This window comes from Pipistrellus hanaki (assembly GCF_964339955.1).
Source record: "Pipistrellus hanaki genome assembly, chromosome: 10".
Lineage (NCBI taxonomy): Eukaryota > Metazoa > Chordata > Mammalia > Chiroptera > Vespertilionidae > Pipistrellus > Pipistrellus hanaki.
Genome location: NC_140512.1, coordinates 52,633,431 through 52,657,458, shown reverse-complemented (window position 1 = coordinate 52,657,458; position 24,028 = coordinate 52,633,431). Strand labels below are relative to the sequence as shown.

At 38.5% G+C, this 24,028-nt stretch overlaps 1 protein-coding gene across 2 annotated transcripts in view; it reads right to left on the bottom strand.

Moving 5' to 3' along the window:
• CHCHD3 (coiled-coil-helix-coiled-coil-helix domain containing 3) overlaps positions 1–24,028 on the bottom strand; it is a 252,354-nt gene that overhangs the window by 139,220 nt on the left and 89,106 nt on the right. For both annotated transcript variants that reach the window (XM_084896604.1, XM_084896605.1), the window contains exon 4: positions 14,292–14,409. In XM_084896604.1, coding sequence (XP_084752730.1) covers positions 14,292–14,409 — 118 coding nt within the window. The remainder of the gene's footprint in view (positions 1–14,291; positions 14,410–24,028) is intronic.

Below are 24,028 nucleotides of genomic sequence, written 5' to 3'. Positions count from 1 at the left end.
GAGCTCACTGCAGGATTCAGCTCAGAGAGGGAAAGAATCAGGTTGTGGTGGCACTCCCTTCAGCCAGATGTAGCAGAGAGACTGAGTGAGCACTCCTGCAGGAGTAGGCAGTAGGAGCTGCAGTTGAGCCAGTGACCTAGGCAGGGACAGAGCATAAAGTGCAGCCATTATCATCTGGAATGATAATCAGCATTCCAGACAGAGAAACAAAGCCATCAAGCCTGGTTGCTTTCCCTTAACTTCCCAGTCCTTGCTTTCCTGACTCACCACCTTCGGGTGGGGTTGCAGAGCACATTATCTACAAACCCAATAACTGGTACTATCTTTTTCCTAAGCGAAAGGTATACTCTGTGACTAATCCCAGGTGAGGTGGAGGCACAGAGCAGACACCTTGGAGGTCCGCTGGTCACCATTGCTGGAAGGGCACAGCAATGAAGGAGGCAGCAGGTCCCCCAGCTCACCCCACCACCACGCATTGGGACTACATTGCTGGATATGTCTGGCTGCAGAAGACAACACTGGGATTTCATGTAATTGGAGTCCCATCATCCACTGCATTTCCTTCTGGAGTTCAGGTGTTGGTCCCTGGTATCAGAACAACTGGATTGCAGGGGCAGTGCTCACCTTCCCAGGGAACACAGGCTATTTTCCACTACCCTGTGGAGACCTGAAAAGCCAGAGAAGTGCAAGAGAGCAAAAACAAAACAAAACAAACAACACCTTGTGATTCAGGGCCTACTGGAAAACAACAGAAAGACTTTTTATTAATTTTCAAGGTTAAGTGCAACTCATATATAGTTGCTTACACAGAGAAGGAATCCATCAAATACCATGAATAACCAAGAAAATGAGGCAGCTCAGAAAGAAAATGAAAAACCACCAGAAAATAAACTTAAAGACATGGAAATATGGCTCCTCACAATTGACCCAGATTTGGTTCTGATTGGTTGGTTTCTATGCCAGTCAGCATCTCCAGGCCTATCTCTGGGCTGATCAGCAGCTGCCCCAGGCTGCTGGCGAGCAGGCTGAACTGCTGACCTCTGAAAGGGAAAGAGAGAAGCTTGGCTGCTGGCAAGACCCAGAGAGAGAGAGAGAAGCAGGGTGATGAGTCTACCCTGAAAGCAGGGTGATGAGACCATCCTGCTTCTCTCTCTGGGCCTCGCCAGCAGCCATTACTGCTGCTGATCAGCCTGCCTCGCACTCACTCCGAGAGGTCAGCAGTTCAGCCCGCTTGCCTGCTGTTCGCAGCCTGGTGTTCAGTAGAGCCTTCGGTCATTACGGATGTTACGACCCTGGCTCTTTATATATACAGAAATTTACATTTTAGAAAAGGAAAATTATAGCACAAATGGACAGGACACAGAATAATCATAAAATTTGAAAATTTAAAGATTTTTAATGAATTCAAGAAGCAAATAATAAATAGAAATAAGGCAAACATTTAAGATATTAGTATTTGGACTTGGTGGTAGCACATGGGTTTAGTCCATTGTAATACAGAAATTTAGTTTAATTTAATAGTCATTTCTTTTTTTTAATTTTATTGGTTTTTTTACAGAGAGGAAGAGAGAGGGATAGAGAGCTACCCTGTTTCCCCGAAAATAAGACATCCTCCAAAAATAAGACCTACTTACAGGTTTCCTTCTGAGTGAAATATAAGGCATCCCCCCAAAAATAAGCCCCCCCCCCCCAGGCTAAACATGAGAGATTTGGTCCACTGATTCTGAAAGAAATGGAGTCACAAGAAATTCACCAGGAAATTCAGGAATTGAATTGTTATGATGATGTTCCAGAAGATGATGACATGATTGTCATTGAATAAATGAGTAAATTCTTGATACTGTAGGATTCAGAGTTTGTCTGGTTTGTGTTGACAACTACCGTACTACCGTAACGTATACAGGTAATAAATTTCCTTTATTTTCACTTAACAATAAATGTGTACCGCATTCTTCTTCATGGAAAAATAAGACATCCCATGAAAATAAGACCTAGCGCATCTTTGGGAGCAAAAATTAATATAAGACACTGTCTTATTTTCAGGGAAACAGGGTAGAAACATCGATGAGCGAGAATCATCGGTCAGCTGCCTCTTGCACACCCCCTACTGGGGATGTGCCCGGAACCAAGGTACATGCCCTTGACCAGAATCAAACCTGGGACCCTTCAGTCTGCAGGCTAACGCTCTATCCACTGAGCCAAACCAGTTCAGCTAATAGTCATTTCTTAAAGGCATAAAGTACTATAGAGCAATTATTCTTTATTTTAACTTGATTATATATATATATATATATATATATATATATATATATATATACTTTTAATGATATTAATTTAAGTTCATGTTGCTATCAAAGGACTGCATTTTCATTATAAGCCAGCAAACACATAATAACAGAAAGACCCCACCCTCTTATTTGGACCCTTTCAATATAGTGACTGCTAGCAGTATCTAAGACTCTCTACTGTGCCTATGATTAAACTACTTCTACTAATCAGAATAAGTTTTCAATAAGAAAATTCAATTTATCCAAGAAAATAGAGACTTTCAACTTTAAATATTTTTCTATTCTTAAATGGACTTTTTTTTAAAATAACTAAAGAAAATTAAAATAGATGTGACTCTTGGAATTGGTAACCTATTCATAAAGTAAAATTACTTCAGGTAAAATCAATTTACAACCACATAGAACTTTGCATTCTAAGAACTCCTGTATTTATATATTTCTTCATCAAGGCAACAGACTTGAAAGGGAAGTACAATAGTGACCTTGTCCTCATTGTAAACAAATAGAAACAAAGAATATAAGAGGGGGGGGGAAAGTAATTTGCCTAAAATTACATGGAGCAGAATGGAGGGGAATTAGAGAGGCTACTCCAGAGAAAAGGCTACTTCAGATTAAATTATTGTTCCAAAAACTCTGTATAAAAATAACAAAAGAGTTTACTCTTTGATAGTTTTTAATAATACAACTTGGGTGTCTGCTATGTTTAAAATACACAGGATCTATTTAGATGCTGATGAAAACATTTAAGTGCTTTTAGTTTGGGTTCATGAAAGAAAATATTTTTTTAAAAAAATTTGTTTCCTTACTCACAATATAAAATATTAATCTAAGTGTGGTAAGGCCTTCATCCCCTTTCTTTTGTCCATTCTACTTTCCTCTTTCTAAAACTGCCAAGATAGCAAGAATTCATAAACTGAAGTTAGCATGGCATTCATCTTGATACTATAGTTTGCAAATCTTGTTTAAAATGTTTTAAGACATGACAAATAAGTGCAATAGAGTATCCTAGAATGTATCCTGTTTTAGCTGGGAGAAAAATAATGTAGAGAACAATACTGGAAACTAAAAATTAAAATATTGCATCAATGCAAATTTCTTGATTTAAAAACTATACTTGGTTATATAAAAAACATACTAATTTTTAAGGGATAGGGACAATTTGGCATGATATCTGCAAACCATGTATAAGTAGTTCACAGAATGTGTCTATATGTGTAAAAAGGGAGAGAATGACAAAGCAAGGGTGGTAAATGTTTCAAAAAAGATAAATCTGCCCTGGCCAGTGTGGCTCTGTTCGTTGGAGTATCATCCCATGCACCAAAAGGTGGTGGGTTTGATCTCTGGTCAAGGCATCCTGGAGGCAACTGATCTATGTTTCTCTCTTATATGGATGTTTCTTTTACCTCCCCCCCTCCTCCTTACCCCTCTCCTCCTTTACCCTATTCTTTTTCTCCCTTTCTCTCCCCTCTCTTCTCCTCATCTCTATTTCTCCATCCTTCCATCCCTCCCACTAAAATCAATTTTTAAGAAAACAGATAAATGAGCCAAGTTCTTTGATTTTACAACTTTTCTGCAAACTAAAAATTAATTAAAAGTAAACAATTTAAGAAACGAATTTCAAAATCCTATTTTTTATCACATCTAAAAAATGTCTTTACTACATGCAATATAAATAAAGTATGCATATATGACCTAGCAATGTTTATACTCAGCTCTTAATTTTACAATAATAGACTTAAAGAAAAATTAGTTACCAGTTCTTTCCTATCATTCTACAGACCGGTAAGGGAAAAGCTATAATTTTTTTAATAAACTAATTTTCCATTACATTAATTAACCCAATGTCAATAATAATTACTTTTGAAGTTATTAAGATACATTTATAGTTATATAATTATGTTCCAAATTTGTTTCATTTTTTTAACTTAACCAATCTCCAAAATGGTCAATTATATTGTTTTTAAAATTATATTCAGAATATGACTTTACAAGAAAAACCTGCAAAATATCTTCACTTTAAATTTCTCTTAAAACTCAACAAAAATACAAAACACAAAATTGGTTGAATTCACTGCATGAGTAAAGTGGTGAATGCTAAAATATATTACATAAAATAATCTTTAAAATAATCTATTGTAACAAGCCTATCTCTATTCTCAACAAGCAGCCTACAGATTAATGTATCTTTATTATCCAAAGCAGAAAAATACTCAAAATATCTTTTACTTCCCCTGAAAAAAAGTTTACAATGCACATTAAAAAAAGGAAGTTTCTGCCTTTACAAATTGGTGTTCTTATAAGAACAGGTAATTTCTACAGATCAAATCCTTTTGTATTTTATCAACAACCTCTCCCTAAAAACAGATCATAGTAAACTTTTTTTAATAAATACACTGGAAATGGCTTTGTAAGCGTGGGCGATAACACTTCATTTAGCCAGTATCCGCTTGCAATGCAGAGATTCACAGGTGAGAATGTTTTGGGGAATACTACATTTATAACTTGAAGTGCCAAAACCTTTTCTACTCAAAATGATTTAGGTGGAAAATTTAATTCTAACATGAATTATTCAATTCCTTGTTCTTATATAGATTATTTTTAATCCCTGATAGTGATATGATTATGAATATATTATTTTACTGAGCCCGACACACAAGGCCTTCTAGAGTGGCCAGGGCTGTCTGCCTCTGTGCTGAGCAGGCCCATCAAGCTTTGATGCTTTTACTTCGCATATGTGTGTGCTTATCACATAAATGAATTGCTATTGCCTGTTTAATATCTGTAGTAATATCAGCTTTGTCCCTAAAAGGCCCCTCACACCCTTGCTAACACAATGCACTATAGGTCAAAAACACAACAATAACTAAATTTGCTAGATTGTGCCAGATTAAACCACCTAGGCAGGGGGACTCTGATCTGTAGCTCTTCTCCCTGTGCATGCATTAGGCTCGCAGTCCCTTTGAGTATGTTTTATCATCCGTTATAGGTGTGTTAGATGTTGTACCCATTGCAAGCACTAATTAACACCAGATAAGACAATGGACTGGAAAGCTCTCACTTACATAAAAAGGACTAAAAACCAATATTGGTGTGTTTTTTTTTTGTTGTGATGCTGGTTATTAATAAAGCTCATGAGCTTACGGCACCTGGAAGCACTTTGTTATTTCCTTTTGGGCTCAAAACTCTGGTTCCAGGTGGTGAGCTAGCTCTGTTCCTGAGAATCAGAGGCTAAGGAAACTATGAAAGGATTAATGTTTAATGTCTAAGCAGAAAATGTACATGAGTCGGTTTATAATCTCCAATAAAAACTGGCCTGTGACACTGACTGGTGTTCTTTCTTATCAAGAGAATATTAAACAGGAACCTGGAATTAAATTTACAGTCAGTGTTTTAAACAGGCAGAGTATTTAGACATACAGCTAAGTATAGAACTTTGCGATATTTGTCACAGAAGATGGAAAAACGGAGAGAAGTTAGCTCAAAAACTCCTCTAAACATTTAATCTCATCAACGAATTTCTGTGCCAATAAAGACATCCCATAAGTTTGCCACAAGTGATCATAAATTATTAGTGCTGATCATTCCATTATACTGTTTTGAAAACAACTTGGTGCTGTCTGAGTAAATCACATTCTGCCCGGGGCTATGTAGCTCACCTCGGAATTATTTCAGAATCATCTAAAATGACTCATTTTTCTATTAAAATGATGAATGAGCTAAATGAGGTATGTAATAAATACTGCAGGTTTGTAAACAGATTCCTGCTCTCGAGAGAATGGAGGCCTTACTTCATTTAGTATTTCTGCCCCTCGTAATTTTCAGGAGAAGTCATCCTTAAAATGTAGTTAGTAAAGAAAAGAGCAGAGAGAGGCACAATGGAGCAAAATGGTGAACGTCTTTATGGTTAAAGGAATAACCAAGGGTACATGAAAATAAACCCTCACATCCCCAAAGCAGGGCTCAGCTCCAAATATCAAGAAACACAGAAAGAGCATAAGTCAGTTCCATTCAGAAATCATATCTTGGCAATAAAAACAGGGATACTTAAAGGAAATAAATACAGAGCTGTTCGAGAATGTTTAGCATCATGAAGAATTTAATGTCCAATAAACAAAAAATGAAGCAAATTTCACTGCACGTGGTATGTCATATATTCAACATTACTGCTATCACTGAAGTCACTAAATCACAGGCCCAGGCACAATAGGCTGAAAGCAATTCTCAAGGCTGTGTCAGAAGTGACAGTGTGAGACTCGCCACTGAAGACAAAGTGGACAGATCGATGTTGAACACAAAGGAACACGTGCCTTACAGTCTCATTCAAAACATAATGCACGAAACTCTTATTTGGGATTTGTAAGGATTGATGGAATTCACTATGGTTATATAAAACTTTTAATTTGTCACAGGTGAGAGCAAACACTCAGGACCATATTTCTTAGCCTATTCAGTTGGAAAAGAGATGATGATGTCAGTTCAATAAAATTCCAGAGCCCTAATGACAGTTCATTTAGGACCAGGCAGTGAAGCAAATAAGTTAACAAAATGCCAGGTCATTATAAAGAGATAGAATTATAACTAGCTTTTTGCACCTTAGTTACCTATGGATTTTTACTCAGTGCTCTCCATACCTCACCTTGACACCCATAATGACCCAAGTGATGGGATGTCAATATGCTATTTATGGCAGGGCCACCACACAGGACACTGCTCAACAAAAGTTGCCCTGAGTCAATCAGGTTTGCAAGAAACGTGGTGCATTTTGTAAAGTATATTTCGAATGAGAATATGACAGCACATTCTAGGCAGAGTTGCTCCTCATAGCGGTCTTTAAATACAGCTTGTTGTTGGCAAGACCATCAACAGCATTATACTCAGCTGTGCTATTTTCTCCTCTCTTCACTTTGTCAACAAGGTCGTTCAAGCTCAGACAGTCCCTTGGAAAAAAGCAATACGAGCAACTTGCAGTCCCCTCCACACTGTTCACTGGACAATGGGAGTGAATCTCCTCTCCAGCCCCTTGGTACCTGCCAGCATGCAACCAAGCTTCCCTGAGGCTCCTTGGTAGGGCTTAAGTGCCTAGATCAGTGGTCGGCAAACTCATTAGTCAATAGAGCCAAATATCAACAGTACAACGACTGAAATTTATTTTGAGAGCCAAATTTTTTAAACTTAAACTTCTAACGCCACTTCTTCAAAATAGACTCGCCCGGGCTGTTGTATTTTGTGGAAGAGCCACACTCAAGGGGCCAAAGAGCTGCATGTGGCTAGCGAGCCGCAGTTTGCCGACCAAGGGCCTAGGTGGTTCTGCAGAGCTGGAGAGGGAGGTAGGGAGGGTGTGTGTGTGTGTGTGTGTGTGTGTGTGTGTGTGTGTGTGTGTTTGAGAAAGATATATTCATCTGGTTCAGTTTTCTGTATACAAGCAATACTGAAATCTGTAATAACATTCCTATTCTTTCTCTGGGCCCTTAACAAAGGCTGGGCTGGCAAACAGAGACCAAACATGTTTCTCCTTTTCTACAGCAGCAGCAAGCAAGCAAACCTGAACCTGCCCTGGCACTCTATGACTAGCAATCTTTGATTAACAGTCTCTTCACAGGGCAGTATGCCTTCCAGCTGGCAGTAATAACACTGCTTTAACATACACAGGAGGTAGGACCACACATAATAACAAAGGACGTAAAGAGAGAAGATGGCACACAGACGCTCTGTGCTGGAAATCGTAATGGCTCCAAACACACAGAAGGCACAGGATGCTACCCGCTCTCCTCCCCCTTGCCCCTTTAAATTTCCCAATAAGAGAGTAACTGAGAAAGAGTTAGAAGGAATGGGACTTGCAAATGGACCCTAGGCCCCATTCTCACCAATGAACATGGAGGAAGATATATCTAAATGGCTCAGACAGAACCCCAAACATACAGTAGAAACTCTACATTTAAATAGTCTTCAAAAGCACAACGCAGAATCACCAACTTCATTTTTGGAATTGAAAGCAAATTAATACTAAATGCATGTCAAAACAATCGGGGCTCAGGGTCTACAGCAAGAAAACCAGCATAAAGCATATATAACCAGAGGGATCACACTGATAGAAGTTAAAATCAAACTACTAACTTGCGCCCAAAAAATAGCAAAATATAAAATAAAATGTAACTATATTTAAGTGCCCAATAAAAGAACCCAGGATAACTGCTGCTACACTGTCACTCATTCCCCTGGATAATTAACCATACTAAAAGCCCCAATTGATCCCTCACTGTTTTCTCGCACAGAACTTTTGAGCACGAACCTTCTTGATCACAGCAAAATTACCACCCCAACTGTCTCCTTTGCCCTTGGGCAGGGCCTCATTTATATTTGGGCAGCAGTGGTATTATTATCTACTTCCTCTGATTTAGTCATTTCCCTTCATATCCCAAATTCTAGACATTTTTCTCTTTTACCGTGAAATTTCAACTGTCACAGTTGAAGCACAAACAAAACACTGAAAAGGACACAGCACAAAATTAATCAATTGTTGATTGCTTCACTGGCTCATTGCAGACAAAAAGGAAACTAGGAAAGAAATAGTGACATTTTGGTGAAACAGTTGCTTAAATTTGCAAAAACTAGATTTATGCATTCACCTGACTTAATTTTGTAGTTTTTTTTTCTAAATACTATCAGGTTTTTACAAATTCAAAATTGTAACATAAATAGAAAAACCAAACGAGGGTAAGAATGCTCTTCCCCACAAACCCTACACTTGACTGGAGACTGTGAGGGAAAGCAACCAGATTGAATTCATCTGTGCATCTTCACTAGCAACTAACGGTGCCTAGCACACAGTGGGTGTTTAACAAATTTGTGATGGAGGGGAATGTTGAAAGGGGCCAAAATATCTAATGATCTAATGATCTCTCTGCTTCCATTTATTTTTTCTCTATTCCTTCCTTCACATGTCACTAGAATGAGCTATCAAAATGCCTATCTAACCACTTCATTTGTCCCTTCAAACCTTGGGTTCTATGAAACTCAGGATCTTGACCAACGTCTTTTGCCTCATCCCTCAACACTCCTTGCACTGCCCTTCCCTCTCGGCTGTCCCTTGCAGTGTCCCATTGTCCCCATGCTTTTGCCTGCAATATCATAGGCTGGCTGGTCCCCACTCCTTCCCGCGAAGTGCTTTCCTACACTCACTGCAGGCCTCAGCTCAGGCACCACTTGCCTAGGAAATTTTCCTCCCCTTTTCCTCTCCTCCCACTTACAGGCTTAAGTAGATTCAAGCCTTCATTTACTTCATCAGCATGTCTTCACTGACTGTTGACTCTTTGCTAGGCAATGGCACATACTAGGCACTTGAATGTGTGAAATAAATTCGAATGTGAATAAATGAAAAAATAGCAATGAGTTAAAAAAAAAAAAAAGTCCCTGCTTTCACAAAAGTGAGAATTCTCACAAAAATATAAGTAGCATGGCTCTATAACAGACTTAACACTTTTTAACATTATTTTAAGTATATCTCCCACATTTTACAGTGAATTTCTTAAGGACAGAATTTTGTCTTCTTCATTTATATATCTTCAGTATCTAGCATACAGTAAGCACTCAATAAAGCATCTGTCCTAAGAGGAAGAAAATTATTTCACATGTATGTCTGTAAACTCCAGAACATTTCTGTAACTATCCCCTTAAGTAAGTAAAGAGGGGCTTCTTTTCAAATTTAAATTTAAAAAGACAATACCACATAATTCTGTGGTGATAAGAAACGACTAATGTTAAAACAGCCTAATGAGAGAAAAAGAAGTCAATCAAATTTTAATTGACATTTTAAAAAGAAATCAAATGTATTTGCAAAGTCAAAAAAAAATGCAGCTCCCTGTTCTATGATTAATATATATATATATATATATATATATATATATATATATATATATATAATGACACAGCAAATATTAGATTGATCTGTAAGAGATCTTAAACATCACACAATATGTAACTTTACAGGTTTCCTCTTATTTAGTCATCACTCTTAGGAGCAGGTGCTTTCCTGCTCCTACGCAGCACAGCTTTCATGAGGATTTAGTTAACATTTTGTTTGCATAAAATTATCAGTGAACTGCCTCCCCAAAAATTTCGGGGTGAAATCAGCTGATTGAAATACTGGTACCGCTCACTGAAAGGTAGAATGGGCAGCTGGGATACCCTTCCTGTATCTAGAGCAGAACTTGACGCCTTCTCCAGCTAAAGCAATTCTTCTAACGGGGAAAATTTCGATCTGATCCTATTTTGAAACTTCAACAACAGGGCCACCATGACTTTGCCCTTCAAAGAGCTTTAAGAAAGCCAGCATCTACAACTGTGGGAAGAAAAGCCTGGATTCACGTCTAAGGAGACAGAAATCCAAATGTCAACTGCTAGTGGGCGGAGGAAGATGAGGGGGGAGGGAGGAGTTCGTTTTATTTCACAGCACCAACACATCAGTGCTGTGTGTGTTTTTCTCTAGTTCTCCAGAAAGACAGCTTTCCAATTCCTTCAAATGTGTGAAACCTAACCTTTACTTTCTCACAGGCTGCAGCATTTGAGTTCTAAATAAAGAAGAACGAATCAATGTTTGGCCCTCACTCAGGGCCCCACGTATTAGGGTTGAGAATGCAGCAATGGGAGCCCAGCACTCACAGCAGAGCAATGCTAACATTCCCGGGTGACTCTGACAGGGATCCCAGTTCTGAGGATGCCTGCTTCCCCAGCTCAGGATCTCGAAAGTGAGGGACAATGGCAGGCTTGAAGTTCCACGCCACTCATTTTACAAGGTGGTGGGATCCAGAATCTGGAAACCTGGATGGTACTCAGCGATTAAAAATAATGTAGTTAATAATAAGGAATGGAATAATACATGTTAGAATTAAATTGTCCACCTAAACCATTTTTAACAGAAAAATATGTGCAATATTGCTTACATCTTTAGTAATTCATTCCTAACTTTTAATTGTGGTAAAATACACATAAGATTTACCATCTTAACCATTTTTGAAGTATATAGTTGAAAAATATAATGCGCATTCTAATTGTTGTGCAATCAATCTCCAGAATTTTCTTCATCTTGCAAAACTGAAATGCCATACCCATTAAAAAGCTCTCCACTTCTCCCTCCCCGCCAGCACCAGCATCCACCCTTCCACTAACTATCTCTATAGATCTAATTATTCTAGACACTTTATGTAAGTAGAGTCACACTGTATTTGTTATTTTTGCTGGCTTATTTCACTTAGCACAATGACCTCAAGGTTCACCCATGTTGCATGATGTGTCAGAATTTCCTTCCTTTTAAAGCTGAATAACATTCCACTGTCTGTATAGATCATGGTTTTGTTTATCCATCTACAGTACACTTGGGTTGCTTCCACTTTGTAGCTATTGTGAATAATGCTGCCATAAACATGGGCATACAAATATCTTCTTGAGTCACTCTTTTAATTCTTTTGGATAAACAGCCATGAGTGGGATTGTTGAAACACATGGTAATTCTATTTTTAATTTTTTGAAAAACTGCCATACTGTTTTTCCACAGTGGCTGTGCCATTTTATATTGCCACAACATCCTTGCCAATCTTGTTGTTGTCGTTTTTTATAATGGCCATCCTTGTGGATATGAGCTGGATCGTTGGTAATTTTATATCCCCAAGTTTTCTAAAATATCCCTGTATTATTTTAATAATCAAAGAAAAATCCAGTTAAATACATTCAACCACTAAAAGTGACTACACATATATATACTTATTAGTATAGAAAGACCTTTACCATATAGTCTAATTTTTTTAAATGAAAGTTATTGTAAGAGTTATACAAGACTAAGTTTATTATCACCTATGTTTGTGTGTATACATATACCCATATTAATATATATGTTTTATACAGAATTAGTATAAAAAGAAATATAAAGACAATAAACCAGAAACTTAACAGTAACTATCTCTGGATAGTGGTAATTTAAGTGGGTTAATATTTTTGTATTTATTTTCTGATCTTTACTCACTAAATATGAATGCCTTCTATAATAATGAGTAGTAACAACAAGAGGATAATTTGGTAAAACAGTTAGGCAGCCACCTTGCTTCAAGAACTGTCACTCAGATGTCTGAGAATACTCAAGCCAGGACAGGATCCTCTGACCCAGTGACGATGCTATTGTATAAATTCTACTTTTATTCCCTAAGGGCTTTGAGGCTTTATTTGGCTGATATTATAATAGATGCTGAAATTCAGGAGTTGAGAGCATGGCAATTTGCCATCTGTAGTCTACATCCCCAGAATCACAAAGACGAGACCTAACAAAACAGAACATACAAGGCCAGTTTCTTAGGCTTAATGTGCTAAAATATATGTATGCAATACACAAGATTTGCAAGTTACAAAGAGAAAAATGGGTTGAAGATAGCTATTCCAACCAAGCTTACAATATATTACATAGTATTTTAAGTTACTGTTAAATAAGAAAGTCTTATTTTTTTGGTGAAAACTTTTTATGCTTTGTCATATGCATACAAGTATGTTTAATGTGTTCTTAAATCCCAATCTTGCTTATCTCCCTGAACTAAAAGAACATAACAATATGTCCAAATTTAGGCACAAAAAAAGTAGAGAAAAGAGTGCTTCAAAGACAAGGGAAAAATATAGAGCCACAAAGAAAAAGGCCAACAAAGGATTCCTCTACCTGCTGGAAACAAGAAGCTCGATCCCAGGCTTCCTTCTGCATCAGCACTATTAACCCTCTCCACTCCATTCCTGGCCCTCAAATTGGGAGGCTGTGACATTAGTGAAGATGGCTCTCAGGAGTACAGCAGATATAATCAATGATCTAATTACTCAACACTTACTGCCTTTAATTCTGAAATCATCCCCCTGGCTCTCCTTCCGCATGTCTTGGCCTCAGTTCCAATCAACATGTGCGCCCTTCATGATGGCTACCAGCCAGACCCTTGACATTTCTTTCTTAATCCATCACCTCTGTTCCAGCTTCACATCTACCCATTCAACCTGGATCCTGGATGAGTCACTGAAGCAATGGATTCATTACATACTAACTTCCTTTAATTGATTCTACTGGTATGCAGTCAAAGGTTAGCCTCCCAAAGAAAGGACAGAGAGAAAGAATAAGAGAACAGAAACTGGCCCTTTTCTTAAAAGTTTCAACAATTTCCAATTACCTGCTAAACTAAGGACACCGAGCAGTCACAAGTTTGATTCCTGGTCAGGGCGGTGTGGTTGCAGACATGATCTGAAATAGGGGGCATGCAGGAGGCAGCCAATTGATATTTCTCTCTCACTCATCAAAGTTTCTCTTTCTCTTCCATCCTCTCTAAAATCAATTAAAACATTTTTTTAAACTGTTTAGAGGGAAACACACCCAATGCAAGGAGTAATTGCATTATAATGACAAATTGATGAATGCCTTTTACATTTTCTTCTATTAATAATTATTTTAGAGATGTTTATATCATATTTTCTTTAAATTAAAAAAAAAGTGTTTTAATTATTTCTTTTGGTTTCTAAAAGCCCTTGCACAATGTTTCCCTCTTTCTAAAGGCCAGAAAGTGACTGATCCAACCTTCTTCACCTTTGCTGGAGATTTCCCAGACTAACATCTGGCAGTCGTCAGAAGCATAGAAACAAGTGAGACTGTTTACCCCAGAGATTGCCAATACAATAAAATTAAAAGTGAGGAACGAGGGACACACAAACACACACACAAACACACAAACATGCAAAATATCCCTTCAGGCAACATGCATGTACCTATGTCTCTGTGTTGACTTTATTTCAATAATTCTGAAGTTATCTGTCTTTTTAAGTCCTTCCTGGTTAATCTCGGCAAATTGTCAACTACTTGTAAAAGGCAAAAATCAAGGAAATCTAAGCAAAGAGAACATAAATTTTATCAACTCTAAAAGTTGATGTAGCTTTCCCCAAACATCAGAGGTTTCCTTGTAGACAAGACATTTCCACTATTTGTTTCCTGCTCACCAGGTGTTTTGCCTTCGAGCGGTCCTCCTCACTCGATATCCTCTCTCGGAGAATAGCTCTGGTTAACTGCTCATTGGCAAGAGCCCTCTCTCGTTCCAGTTCTTTGCTTTGCTTTAGTCTGAAAAGACAAGAAAGGTCTAAATTAGAAAGAAAACATTCACTAGTTGACATTGTTTTTTAATGAAATACTTAAATAAAAAGAGAAACAGCTGAATCATCTTGACAACAGTTTATCAAAAGCAGGTATATTTTCTAGTAAATCCCCATGCAGCCCTTCCCTGAGCATTTAAAATAACAGAATTAAATACATGGAGTTTACCAGTGTGATTGCTAAGCTAGTTTTTACAAAGTTCTTAGGTAAATCTGAAATCTGGCCGCCTAAAAATTCCCTGATGCCACCATATGCCCTCCAGGGACATCTACACTAATAAAAGAGAAAGATGCAAATTGACTGTGCCTTCGCTAAGCCCACCAGGCTAATCAATAGTGAATATGCAAATTAACCCAACAAAGATGGTGGGTTAATTTGCATACACAGGCACTGGGGTGGGGTGGGGGGGACCCCCGCAGGCTTTCCACACCGACCCTGCAACTCCATGCCTCTGGGCAGTGTAGGAAGATGGAAAGGCAGTTCCGGACTGGAGGGAAGGCCGAAAGGTGGCTCCAGGCCAGAGCAAAGGCAGTGCCAGCAGCCAGGGGGATGAAGGCCCATTCTTGTACAAATCTTTGTGCATTGGGCATCTAGTAAGTAATAAATCTAATTAACAAGCATCTACAAGACCAATATTTGAAGGTGGCCATCTCTTCCCCTCAAAACTGACTGAAATCAACTGTTTTGAATACATAGCAGACACTGTAGGAGACACTGGTGACACAGTGCTGAACAAGGTGAACAGGTCGCAGTCCTCATGAATCTTATATTACCGCAGGGAACTAAAATCACAATTAAGATGTCTACCTGGCCCAGCACGAGTGACTCAGTGGTTGAGCATCTACCTATGAACCAGGAGGTCACGGTTCAAATCCCAGTCAGGGCACATGCATGGGTTGTGGGCTTGATCCCAGTGGGGGCATGCAGGAGGTAGCTGATCAATGATTCTTTCTCATCATTATTAATGTGTCTATCTCTCTCCCCCTCTCCCTCCCTCTCTGAAATCATTAAAAATATATTATTTTTTAAAAAGATATCTTCCCACCCAGTGAATTACTCCCATTTTCCAACAACCTTCATATGCAAAACTGGCCAGACCTTTTAATCACTTCTGGAACCACTCCTATTTGTCCCTTAGCACTACACCAAATGTAACACTGTAGACACAGTCTAGCAAAATAAAACAGCAGAACTGTAACTCCCAAATCCTGCACACAATGCTAATTGTATTAATAAAGCATCTTATTGCATTAGGTTTATCAGAAACCTCATCACACAATTAGGTCATGCTAACTTACAACCCACTAAAACCCCTCATTGTGCACGAAAAAGATAAATTACTTTGGCACCAATCCTCACCATAGAGCCTGGCACTGAAAGGTATTCAGATAATTGAGTGTACATTTCAGTTTAATTTCATGGACAAAGATTTTCTGATTGCCTTTTCTTCTTGGAGAGAATAACCCCTCTATACCATCATATTCCCAAAGGTTTAAGCCATGCTTTGAAAAGAAAAGGTACAATTGTTATATTGGTATAAGTGAAATTCTCAGTGAAACCTACTTTATAAGCAAAAAATGATGAATAACAAATGGAACTCAGTATTAATCTATCAAATTTAAATTTTCATAAATTCTTAAGCCCTGGTTGGTATGGCTCCTTAGGTTGGAGTATCCTCCTGTGAACCAAAAGGTCATGGTTTGATTCCCAGTCAGGACATATGCCTGGGTTGTGAGTTCGATCCCCAGTCTGGGGGATGTAAGAAAGGCAGCCAGTCAATGTTTCTCTCCCTCCCTCTCTCTCTCTCTTTCTCTTTCTCCCCCCTCTCCTCTTTCTCTATCTACAATCAGTGAACATAACCTAGGGTGAGGACCAGAGAAAGGAAGGAAAGGAGGGGGGGAGAGAGGTGGAGAGGGCGGGTGGGAGCAGGAAGGAAGGAAGAATTCTTGAAAAGAGCAAAACAGTTTGTGTTGCTATTTTTAAATTGCTATGTCATCCTGATACACTATAATTCTCAGAAATCAATTATAACAGATAAAATCACCCTGTAAAATATATTCCAAAGTTATAATGCTTTCCTCCCCCTAAAAATTAAACCTGTGTGCTTTTGTGTTCTTGAATAAAGATGAGCCGAAACAAATTAAAACCAGTACTTTGAAATTGTGTAATGCAAAAGCAACTGCTTTTCTTAAGCAATAAAGAGCAATTATACTTATAACCAAATTTCTCTATATCATATCAAAATAAATTTCACAATAAGAACAGCAACATCATGATTGCACAGGTTAACTCAGTGGGCATGTATGATTGTAAGGGAACAGCCATAATGAGAAGTCATGTCACTCCTGGAGTGGCAGTTCTAAAAGGACTGTCCACAAACCAGCACAGCAGCACCTGCAAGAATACTACGCACATCCTCAGACACACCCCACCCCTCCTGGGATCAGAAACTCGGGTGTACAGAAAACTGTCTTGCAGGAAGCCTGCCAGGTGATTCTGATGCATACTCAAGTTCGTGGGCCTCGGCCTTCAATTACCAAAATGTACTTGTATCCAAATAAACCCTGGAGATACACAAAAGGAGAGCGACCTCAAAAGTGAAGAGGTTCACGTATGAATGCAGAGTTTTCTGAATCAGGTTACCATCCTGTGCTGTTAGAGTATTTTAAAAGCATATCACCTGAAAGTAAAAATTATTACCTACTTTACAAGTGGAAACAAAAATACTAAAAATTACTATAATTTATGGATCACCTACTATATGGCAAGCACTGTGCTCACAGGCACTTTAGATACATATAGAAGACTACACTATAAACATTACATTATAAAATGAATTCTACACACTAGACTTTTCTCATGTCTACCATATTTGGTATATCACATTTTTTAAAAGTTTATTTTAATAATAAATACATGTTTTTTTTTCTGCATTTACTTGCCTATGGCATAAATTTTAATTACACAAGGAGTTAAAAGTGGCTGAACTTTAAGAAAATCATTAAGTTTCGGCAAGTTAATGAAATAATAGCAAAAAACTTGAGCACAAAAGCCTTTACTGTAATAATAAAAAAATATATAGGTTATTCAGTTCGCAATACTTAATACTTGGCCCAGATGCACAAACTCTGGACACTGACTCCTGGGTCCAAATCAAGGCTCGACCACTTACTAGCTGAGTAAGTGCTTGGCGAACCTCCCTGGGTCCTGTTATTCTCAAGAGTAAAATGGATGGTATAATCCCTACCTTACCGGGATTATATACTCAAAGCACTTAGCACAATGCCTGTAACAGAATAAGCAATCAACATGATAGTTAAGTAGCAGCAATAATACCCACTATGGGGTCAGAAATACAGAGAAAGCAGTGATTTTCTGAAAAGCAGAAAAATCTCCTAATTCACCACATATATCTTTGTTTTCTCTATCTTTGTTTTCCAATTTTTCATCAATAAAAAGTTCTATTTTCTTTTTATTATCTTCAAGGGCTTCTAAAATCAAAAATTGGCAATAATGACCTGGCAGCCCCATCTTTTCTCTCTTTGCCCCAAGGGCAAGGAACTGGTCTGCTTTTGTTCACTGCTATATCCTGATGCTTTTTTTTTTTTTTTTTTTTTTTTTAAATATAGACACTTTTTAATGTTTGGGTTTTGGTTTCTTTTTTTTTTTTGATTTTTGGTTTTGTTTTGCTTTGTTTTTCAAAGAGAGGACGGGAGGGGGATAGAGAAATAAAAACATCAATGATGAGAGAGAATCATTGATTGGCTGCCTCTGTTCGCTCCCTACAGGGGATCCAGCCCATAGCCTGGACATATGCCCTGATTGGGAATTGAACTGTGACCTCCTTGTTCATGGGTTGATGCTCAACCACTGGGCCACACAGACCGAGCTATCCCCAATGCTTTTAACAGTTGCTGCCACATGGTAAAGTGTTCAAATACTTTTGAATGTACCCATACAGGAAGAAATGAATGGCATTATTTCCGACCTTAGGGAAAAAAAAAAAAAAAAATGAAAACCAGCTGAAGAAATAGAATTTTAGAAACAACTAGACAAGTTAAACCCTACAGGGCCAAGGACCATGTTTTAATTGTCACCAGTGTGATTTAATCCCAGACTACACTTCTACACTAAGTCACTTAAAACAGCAGGATGTTATATTTCAATATAAAAGGTATTATATGCCCTATGCTATTATAGCCTCTGGAGTACTATACCTAACTATGCTAGATTCTTGGCTGCAGAGAGCCTGGGAGTGGCACAAATTGACTAAAAAGAAAATTATTTTCCTTTCTTAATTTTTACATTTACCTTCATTTATCTTTATGAACAGGCCTACATCTTTAGGAGTTTAGGAGCAGGTCCCAGAACAAATTCTCATTACTTTCCCAGCTTTAAAATTTGAAGATTGAACTACGTATTATATATATCCTACATAATAAAAGAGAAACATGCAATTGACCGAACCTTCGCTAGGCCCACCAGCCCTGCTCACCAGCCAATCAGGGTGAGTATGCAAATTAATCCAACCAAGATGGTGGTTAATTTGCATATCCAAGCCAGAGCAAAGACTGAGGACAGCTTAGAAAGAAACCAAGAGCTGCAGAAGAGATCAAAGCTTCGGAGAAGCAAGTAAGCTGGGCAGGGAAGAAGGGAGGGAAGCAGGCGAGGCAATGACCCCAACAGGAAGGAATCTTCCTGCAAAGGGCCTCTAGTATATATATAACTACATATAATCCTAAGGTCCCTTTCAGTTAAAAGTTCTACAAGCATCATACATTAAATATATTATTCCCCATTCCATTAAAATTCTTGAGAAAAGTGATAACATGAAATAAATGAAACTATGGAGTGTTTACTCCAAATTTTATCATTCAGCGGGCACTTATATTTCTAGTCTCATTCTTTGAATGTCCTACTACTTGATAAAAACTGTATGCTGTCAGAATAAATGGGATTCACAAATTCATTCAATATATAATTATTTGGTGACGGACACTATTCTGGTTACTGAGAATAAAATGATGAGCAAAAGAGACAGTCCTTACCCTCAAGAAGCTCAAACTCTGAGAACAAAACATTATTTATACAAAGTGCGGATACTATAAAATTATATGAGTGGGAGCTGATCTTTGAATTGAAATCTAATTATTATTAACTTAGCAACATAGGAAGAACAGTGTCCTAGAGCTCTGTGACTGCTGTTTCAGAGACCAAAGGTTGGCAGATCTAAGGACACAGAGGGAGCTCTCCTAAAACACAGGCACATCCCCCACAACACATTCACAGACCCACACCACTCACACAGTTTTCAATAAAAATTAATGCAAGGCTTAAAGTTTCCACTAAAGCTTAAAATCACCTTCACAATTTTAGGGGGGGGGGGGGGGGGGGGGAGACAAACACTTAGAAACTTTTAGAAGAAGACAGTTATGCTTTCTTCCCAATTATTCTAAAGGGCCGAGTTTCACATAAATGGTGTAGCTAGTTGAGGTTTCCTTTTTCACTTTAGAAGTAAAAGCAACAGACTGAAGATTTCTAAGCTGTGTTACTCATCTCCCTAACTCCCCCTCCAAGACATTAATTTACAGCAACATTTTCTTCTAATAAGTTCCCTCTCTCACTAATTCATTTAGATCCTTTCACAACAATTTTGCAAGGAGCAACTGCTTGTGTTCTCAGATGCTCACAGGTCTTTCCAGAGCTGCTTCTCGGTGCCGTAGGCTTTATATTCCATCAAGCTGCCCTAATTCAACGGTCATCTATGAAAGGTAGATGTTCATATGCTCAAACAACTTCTTTCTCATTCTGAGCAGAATGAGATGACCCTGCTTCCTGGGCCTCACTGAAAGCTAAGGCCCAGAGCTGAGCTATAGTCAGAGCAGGCTGTTTTGTAAACACTCTGCAAGAGAAAGAAGGGGAAGCGTGAGGCAGCACTTCACTTTTAAGGTCCCTATTAGGTGAAGAGAAGGCAAGAGATAAAAGTAAGTCTTCCATTATTAACTTGGGTTTCCAAAGATTTAAGAATTATCTCAACACAAAACTAAGTGTGCCAAGGAACTTGGAGAATACATTCTCTTTATTTATTGGCATTTCCCACTTATTAGTTCAGATCTCCTGGCCTAATATTATTCTACATTAAGCCCCTGATAATAAGTTTTATTTAAATTTCCTTCCTTTAAATACATATCTCTCCTCATTTAAATTATCTAGAGTTTTAAGCAACGTAGTAGGAGTTTAGTGTAAACTTTTCTTATTTGCATTAAGTAATTGGATAGCTTGCCTAAGCTTAACGAAACAAATACCAGTCTGCTCTGCCCTTAACAGACCCTAGCCACTTAGAATATTCTCAATCAGGTCAGAGATTTAAGATACACCAGCAAAATCAATTTCTAAACACCAAGCAAATCTCCTTTAATGAATATTATTAGAACTTGTTCTTTTAAATTTAAAAAAAAAACAATGATAACAATAAGCTACTGATATACTTTCTGTTCCCACAGGTAGCTAGTATATATAAAAATCTAATTCTATATATTTTGGTTTCTACATAAAAGCTAGCCAATATTGTTTTGTTCCAGAGAACTAAAAGGGTTTAAGAAGGTGGAAAGGGCATTTTAAAGATAACTTTAGCAAAGCATTTTTGTTTATATATTCAACTTCATTACCTTCCATGGAAGAGGCATTATTATGACCCCTTTTTACAGGAGAAAAACTGAGATGTGGACAAGGGCATAGAAGACACAAGATTATCTGATCTGGTTCCCCGAGCCAAGCTTCTCAACCTCTGAAAATAAAACCCCTGTAGGAATTAGTTCCCATTACATTATTCACCTTCGTGGTTATAAAGACAGTTTTACAACCCTGTATTATTCATAATTACTATGTTCTAAAACAAGATTTCTATTTTTTACCATTATATCCAGCCAAAGTTTTCCAGAGCCAAGATTATTATCAGCCCTTTCCCAATGTGGTCCTAAATGTTTCTCTGAACTTATATGCTGCTCATTTGGCCATTCACAAATACTCAGATTTATCTTCATGTAGGTTGACACAGAAGTAATTCTATCTAATTCTAGCTTAGAAAATTGCTTTATAATTTCATATATAAGGTCATTATATTACTGAGGAAAAGTTGATAAGAACCTCAGATAATGGGTGAGAATAAATGGGAAACTGACATTATTAGAGATAAAGTGATTTGATGAAATGATTTATTTAAAATTGAACTATGACCAATATACACAGATAATATCTGCAAAGTACTGCAATGTACTTGACTCAGAAAGACTGTTTCCAACACTGGAAAAGAAAAATGAAGGCCTACAACCTCAGAGGTCGTTTTTAATGCTAATGATGAATTTTATTTTAATGCATCATACTTTGTCAGAACATGCTGAACTAGCACTCAAAATACTGTTTACGGTTCATTTTTTTTTTGTAACAGAAAAGCTGAACTGGTAATTCAGTGAACTAATTGTAAGACTCTTAAAATTAATGACAGAATAAATATACTGCTTTCTATTAGTAATACCTTACAAAAATAAAAGTACATAGAAAGGTTAATACTTCTCAGTTAAAATTATTTAAAATCCTGGAAAGAATTTTTAACCATTGAGCTTTCAAAATAAATTCATAAGATGTACATTAATATAACCATGTTATATTAATACTAGAGGCCCGGTGCATGAAATTCATGAATGATTGGGGCGCGCGCCCTCAGCCCCGCCTACACATTCTCCAATCTGGGACCCCTCATGAGATGTCCAACTGCCAGTTTAGGGCTGATCCCTGCGGAATGGGACCTAAACAGGCAGGCAGTTGGACATCCCTCTCACAATCCAGACTGCTGGCTCCTAACCGCTCACCTGCCTGCCTGCCTAATTGCCCTAACCACTCACCTGCTGGCCTTATCACCCCTACCTTGCCCCTCCCACCAGCCTGATCAACTCTGACCACCTCTGCCTTGGCCCCCAGCCTAAGCCGCAGTCTGGCCTCCCTCTGCGGGAGGCGAGCTGGCGGATCAGTGGAAGGCGCCACCCCATTACCCTGCTGCTGCTGCCACTGCTGGCCTGAGCCTGGGCCCTTCACAGGCGCCTGAGCCTGGGCATGGCCCTTTCAGCAGATGCCTCGGCTTGCCTGAGCCTCAGCTCAGCCCTCACAGTAGCTTTATCCAGAAGGAAGACATCTGCTGTAATTAGCATATTACCCTTTTATTAGTGTGTGTGTGTCTATATATATATATATATATTGATTTCAGAGAGGAAGGGAGAGGGAAAGATAGAAACATTAGTATTAATTGGCTGCCTCCTGCACACCCCCTACTGGGGATTGAGCCCACAACCCCGGGCATGTGCCCTTGACTGGAATTGAACATGGGACCCTCCAGTCCGCAGTCCGCAGGCCAAACCAGCTAGGTCTGGGACAATTTTCTTATCAAATATTCTCTGCTAGTGCACTGAAACATGCATTTATATTTTAAAAGAATTCTGATTTTAGATTACAAGTTATGTCACCATACCTAGGGCCTATGCACCACCTTCTCCCTTAGGAATTAACAGTTAAACTCTCCAAGTTACACAACACTGAGTCACCCCTATCGCCCTTCTACTACAGGGGCCTGCGGCTGCTTCTTTATTTGGCTAGAGACATCTTAAATCAAAATAACCAACTTTTTAATCTTGAAAGATCCACCAATTGACACAATATACAAAATACAACTTAACAACGGTAGGAGTGGGGAAGTAGACACACACACTATTAGATTGTGCCACATCAGCAGGGCTTAAAAAGGAACTGTTTTATAGGAGTGGGAGCTAATGCTCCTACATGACCTGTTACCACCAAAGGCTTGTCTAGGAAGTGTCCACGCCCCTCCCCTTTGCAAACACCTGCAGGAAGGAGCTGCAGCTGGATGCTGAAGGAGCGCAGCCACAGTGCCAGCTGCAGGAAACGGGAACTAAGGTCAAATGCAGGCATCTGTGGGGTAAATCCCTTTCATTGGTCCAGCAGAGGAAGCCATCAACTTCTCTGGTGAGCACTGGCCCCTTCCCAGGTAGAATTCAGCAGGGACAGATGACAGTGTGAGATGGCTCCCTTCTGACGATAAGAAACTAAGATAATATTCACGGTACTGGGCATCTTCCTATCCTTACGTGTTCAGCATCTTGGTATCTTAGAATCGCAGCATCTTAGTATCCTTATGTATACAAAACATACAGCATGCCTGCCTTTTGCAATGTTTTGAGCTTATGTTTCCTTTTCATATAGGAGACATTTTTGCAGGACACGCATTTTGAAATTATGTTCTTGGTAAACCGGTCAGTCTTGGGAAACTTGGCCAGAGAGAAAGAGGGGGAGAGATAAGACATTATCATTCTCCCTTCTAAGACTTACAGAGGGAAAGAATCAATACTTCTTTCCTATTTCAAAGGACTTTCAAGCTTGAATCAAAATATAGCCTCTCCGCCTCTACCTGCACTGCCCAACTCAGACATACACACCCCCAACTCACCCCACCCACCTTTACTCAGGATAGACTTTAATGTTAAAGCTTAGCGCATTCCTTCATGGAGACCAGAGTAAA